The following is a 5,148-nucleotide window of genomic DNA, read 5'->3' as shown; positions in this document are numbered from 1 at the left end:
TATACCTCTTTGTTCCCTCATCTACTATAAAGTCCACCGTCTAGGAACAAAAAATGACTTCATCTCCCAAATAACACCATAGTTTGATTATTTTGTTTTCGACATGTACTTTCTTTTGTAACATAACATTTTTGTAGAGGAAACATATCACCGAAAGAATTTACACACCCCGCCGCTTTGCGCGGGTACGCTGCTAGTATATATATATATATATATATATATATATATATATATATATATATATATATATATATATATATATACTAGCCGTTACCCGCGCACAGCGGCGGGGACAAATAGGTTCTTTTAACGATAGTTTTTAAAGAAAAATGTTATGTTCCAAAAGAAAGTTCATGTCGTGGGTGAGAGGAAGGGCGGTAGTCGTGATAGTGGTTGGTTGAAGGCGGAAGGAGGCCGAGCGGCTGTAGTGGTGGTGGTTATACTATCTTGGTTACTGGTTATGAATCTTCGAGAGAATGTGCATATATTTCTTACTTTGAAGGGATTACGAAGATAGATATTATGAGATGGCTTGTTACCAATGTGAGAGAAGAGATCCTCTATAAATTGTTGACATTGACCGCTTCAAATGACTGAAGTATTGAGATTGAAGGGTTCAATTTGCAAATGAATTCTTCTATTAATTTGATACAAGATTTTTAGGGGATAAAAGATAGGGTTAAAGTTTTATATTATTATATTATAAATGGGTTGTACTTCAAGCTTAATAGTTTGGACGTCTTAAAAAAATAATATTATTATATTCAATCTATTTATAGAAATAGTTAGATTTCTTTTATAAGTAGTAAAGATATATATATATATATATATATATATATATATATATATATATATATATATATATATATATATATATATATATATATATATATATATATATATATATATATATATATATATATATATATATATATATATATATATATATATGAGTCATTTTTTATTATTCAAACATACCCTTTAAAATCAACACAACACCTCTTCCTATAAAGGCCATCCGTCCCCACTTAGAAATACTTAACTGCATGACTCTTATGATTTTAAAACGGATTGTGAGAAATAAAATATTCATATCCCTTATTAGTTACATATCCGAGTTAATGTCGAAACATGCGTATGGAACCCATCCTTCTTAAAATGAGTGGCGACTACACCTAATCCAAGAATTTTTTTATTGAACAACCAATAAAATATTGTGGTATGTGCTATAGGAGATGTAGAACATCTTTAAATAAACAAAATGTTATTCTCTAGACATTAAAGTATTTATTTTATAAAGAAATAGTTATGAAAAAGATAGTAAATTAAAACTCTCATATAGTCATATGAAAATGGGTAAATATTTTTGTTTATAGATTCTTTTTATAACTTTTACTATTTAAATATAAATCGTCGAGAATCGGTTATAAAAAAAAGTAAATTAAAACTCTCATATAGTAATATGGGTAAATATTTTTGTTTATTGGTTTTTTTATAACTTTTACTATTTAAAGTATGGTTCACTCATTGAAACCGAACCTACATTTTATTTAATCCCATCTCAAAAAAGTGAAGGAAAAAAAATCATGAGATCAAACTAGCTTAGAATGAAACTGATCCAAATCAAACCGAGAAAAAAACTGGTTGAGAACACTGAGGCCTGTCTAACCGAACCGTATCGTTGCGAGATCGATCCAAAAAGAAACGAAACCGTTAGTAGCCATTCTAGCCCAATAAGAACTGGGGCCCAATAACAACTGGGCCAGATTTAGTCCGACGGGCCATGGGGTAAGGCTTAGGTCGGCCCTACTTCCAAATTCCAGCAAAACGAAAGATATACATGAAAAAAAGTCAATACATCCACCGCGTAAAGAGAAAGGAGAAAGTACACGATTCCTTACGACACGTGTACTGCATGGAGCCGTACCAATAAAGACATGCTTTTTCATTCTAACTCCATAGCCTCTCGAATTCGTTGCTAGGGTTTCCACCGCCCCCATTGATGATCAAGCTCTAATATTCTGCCGCTGAATCCATGTAATTAACCATCAGATTGTTACGAAAATGAAGTTTGGAGCTACATTTACGGAGTATTTGCTAGGAGAAAAAGTGAACTCCTTTGATCTCAACAAATGCTCTCATGTCGAGTACAAGAGGCTCAAGAAGGTCCTCAAAGTTTGTAGGCATCATTGTCAGGGTCTGAATCATGCTGACGCTAATAATGGCGCCAGCTGTGGGGACGAGTTTCAAGTTATTGAAGAAGATCGTGATCAGAACAATACAGTTTCTGATATCTGTCGCTATCGATCCTGCCAATGTACGCTTTCTTCTGTCTTATTCCCCACCCCTCACCTGTTTGTCTTCTTTCGTTAATCAAACACTGTCACATCACAATCAATTCGGTCATATAATTTGCTAGCGCTCCAAAATTTATCGTTTTTCTAATTTTTAGTAGTTTTCACGTTTCCCGAAGGGCCCGTGTTTCATTAGATCAGAGAACCAGATTGAAGCCATGACGAGAGTCGGAATGAGTCCAGTTTAAATCGAAGCTACTGTAACTAGTTTGGATGAGAGTACTTCTTACTGTTGGTGGTGGGAAGTTCCATCCTTAGCATCAAAGTCTGATTCTGCGATTCTTAATGCATTTGTCTTTATTGTTTATAATTAGTAATCCTGCTCTTTACACTTGCAGACTCTGATGAACTACCAAATTTGACATTACAAACAGATCCTGAATACGTGTCTTATGTATTGTATATGATTGTGATGTTTTTATTCATGATTTGTTTATGAATGTAGGGTGTGATCGAATGTTCTTCAGCGAGATAATGAAAGAAGCTTCTGATATAACCGGGTGTATTAGCTCTAGAGTCCGACATCTTGTCCAGCTTCATTGCAATACTGGTATGCAGAGATACTTACTACACTTGTTTCAATGTTTCAAAAATGATCAACAAGCACTCGTACTGGAAGGGCAGATGTTAATCGAATATGTTATCATGAATGCTATAGCACTTAGGAAAATTCTTAAGAAATACGACAAAGTAAGCAAATATCATATTCTTTCTTTAGATTGCTGTTTTCTCTTTTCTTTTCGGATTGATGTTATTGCGATTATGATTTCTGTTTGTTTTTCAGGTGCACAACTCTGTAAGTGGCATGAACTTCAGGTCTAAGCTGCAGGCTGAACACTTGGAGATCTCACAATCACCATGGTTGATTGAACTGGTGGCTTTTTATATGAATTTCAGCGAATCAAATGAAATGATCTGCTATGAGCTTTGCAGTTCTTTCTCTTGTGATCTCAGCGTTACAGATTCAGAACCTGTATTGAAATTGGTGGTTCCAGATTATGCAGTTCTGGAATACAATCTAACTTGTGCTGTTTGCTTGGTATGACTTACTATATATCGAATTTATGAAAAATTCATAGCTTAAGATTACGTAAATTGTAAAACGTTTTTACTCTTGATCCTCAGCATACTGTTTTTCATCCATACGCATTGAGCTGTGGACATATCTTTTGCAAGATGTGTGCTTGTTCATCGGGCTCTGTTTTGATGTTTGAAGGGGTGAAATCTGCAAGCCCAAAGATGAAATGTCCAGTTTGTAGAGAGGATGGAGTATTTGGTAATGCAGTAAGGATGACTGAACTAGATTTACTTCTAAAACGAAGGTAAACAAGAAGTGTGTGTTTTATTGCGATAAATTCTTGATATGTTTGCATTTAAAAGGAATTTTACTGAGCATTAATGTGGCATTTGCAGGTTTAGAAAAGAATGGGAGAAAAGACTTGTTGAAGAACGCGATGAAGATGGTAAGCAAACTAAAGAGTTCTGGGAATCACAAACAAGATATTTTACAGGAATTTGATGTGCGATGACAATATTAGAATCATGTACAAGGTCAAGGTAGTACTTTACATTGTTGATTAGGAGTCACAACTCACAAACAAGGCATCGTCTTTCAAGAAAATGATAAACTTTGTTATATATTTTTTTTCCGAGAAATTTAAAGCTCTAAAGAGTATAAAAAAGGAAATGAATTTCTAATATTAATATGGAACAAACTTGTTGGGAATGTTTCAAAAATGGGATTTTGACTTGAAATCGCTTAGTGGAAAACAAAATGGGAAGTGATTCGTACACAACAATTTTTTGCCGTACACAACAATTTATGCATTATAGAGTTGTACAATACAATACTTTAAAGCACAAATTGTTGTGTGCGGAGAAAAGTGTTGTGTACAAATCAGTTCCCAAACAAAATAGGAGGGCTTTTCCCACTTAAAAAAAAGGTAAGAAATATTGAAATAAGGTTTTCTAAAACTAACTATTTATCAAAACTTTATATGTATAATGGTTTTTTAGATCTTAATCTTATGACCAGTATAATTCGATGGATTCGGTTCCAACAATGGTGATTTGGTTATAAAAAAAAACTAAACTAATTTTTTTTACATATGATGTAAAAAAAATCCCTTCACTTTATAGAGAAAAGTTGGTTGTTTTTTTCCATTAACGTGTGGCGAAGTATGATAGCATTATTTTTGCTATATGGCTTCTTTTTACATCAAAATTTGGTTGTAAAAGAAATCCCTTCACTTCATAGAGAATTTTTCCATTAACGTGGCGATGTGTGATGCATTATTTTTGGTATATGGCTTCTTTTTGCATCCAAATTTGGTTGTAAAAAAATCCCTTCACTTTATAAAGAAAAGTTGGATTGTTTTTTCCAATGTTTTAAAAACCGGTTTTTTAATTATTGAACCGGTCGAGTGACGTTTTCCGGTTCAACCGGATGGTCAAACCGGTTCTATATTTTTATATGTTTTTAATTATCCTGCATACATTGATTACAAAAATTTGTTATCTTTTTAGTATTACAAACGTAAATAGAATGCAACATATAAAAACAATCATTATAGAAGTCAAAATCAAACAAAGAAGACCAAAACAAACACAAAAATCCAAGAATGTCCGATTCAACCCGGTTCAATTCAGCCGATTGAACCGGTTTTTTACCAAAACCGACCGGTTCAATACGGTCAGGAAATCATTATAAAACCGGTCCAAATCGAACCGCCCTCACCTCCGGTTCCCGGTTCAACCGGCCGGTTCGAACCGACTTTTAAAACACTGGTTTTTT

The 5,148-nt window shown here is 33.6% G+C and overlaps 1 protein-coding gene across 1 annotated transcript; it reads left to right on the top strand.

Annotated features, from left to right (window-relative positions):
* Window positions 1-1,890: 1,890 nt before the first annotated feature.
* LOC145032493 (SPX (SYG1/Pho81/XPR1) domain-containing protein / zinc finger (C3HC4-type RING finger) protein-like protein) lies at window positions 1,891-3,994 on the top strand. Its single transcript, XM_078981318.1, has 5 exons — window positions 1,891-2,317; window positions 2,800-3,044; window positions 3,139-3,393; window positions 3,480-3,676; window positions 3,768-3,994. The coding sequence occupies exons 1-5, from the start codon at window positions 2,065-2,067 to the stop codon at window positions 3,871-3,873; spliced, it is 1,056 nt and encodes a 351-aa protein (XP_078837444.1). The 5' UTR covers window positions 1,891-2,064; the 3' UTR covers window positions 3,874-3,994.
* The last annotated feature ends 1,154 nt before the right edge of the window (window positions 3,995-5,148 follow it).

Source organism: Lactuca saligna, chromosome 2, assembly GCF_052625555.1.
Source record: "Lactuca saligna cultivar CGN05327 chromosome 2, ASM5262555v1, whole genome shotgun sequence".
Lineage (NCBI taxonomy): Eukaryota > Viridiplantae > Streptophyta > Magnoliopsida > Asterales > Asteraceae > Lactuca > Lactuca saligna.
The sequence above is the reverse complement of the archived record's forward strand: the minus strand, read 5'-3'. Positions and strand labels throughout refer to the sequence as shown.

What these genes read in the sequence shown, in the direction of transcription:
- LOC145032493 (XM_078981318.1), top strand. Translation starts at nt 2,065, where the DNA reads ATGAAGTTTGGAGCTACATTTACGGAGTATTTGCTAGGAGAAAAAGTG. An exon ending in TCGCTATCGATCCTGCCAAT is followed by an intron (nt 2,318 to 2,799) that starts GTACGCTTTCTT and finishes TTATGAATGTAG; the next exon opens with GGTGTGATCGAATGTTCTTC. An exon ending in TTCTTAAGAAATACGACAAA is followed by an intron (nt 3,045 to 3,138) that starts GTAAGCAAATAT and finishes TTTGTTTTTCAG; the next exon opens with GTGCACAACTCTGTAAGTGG.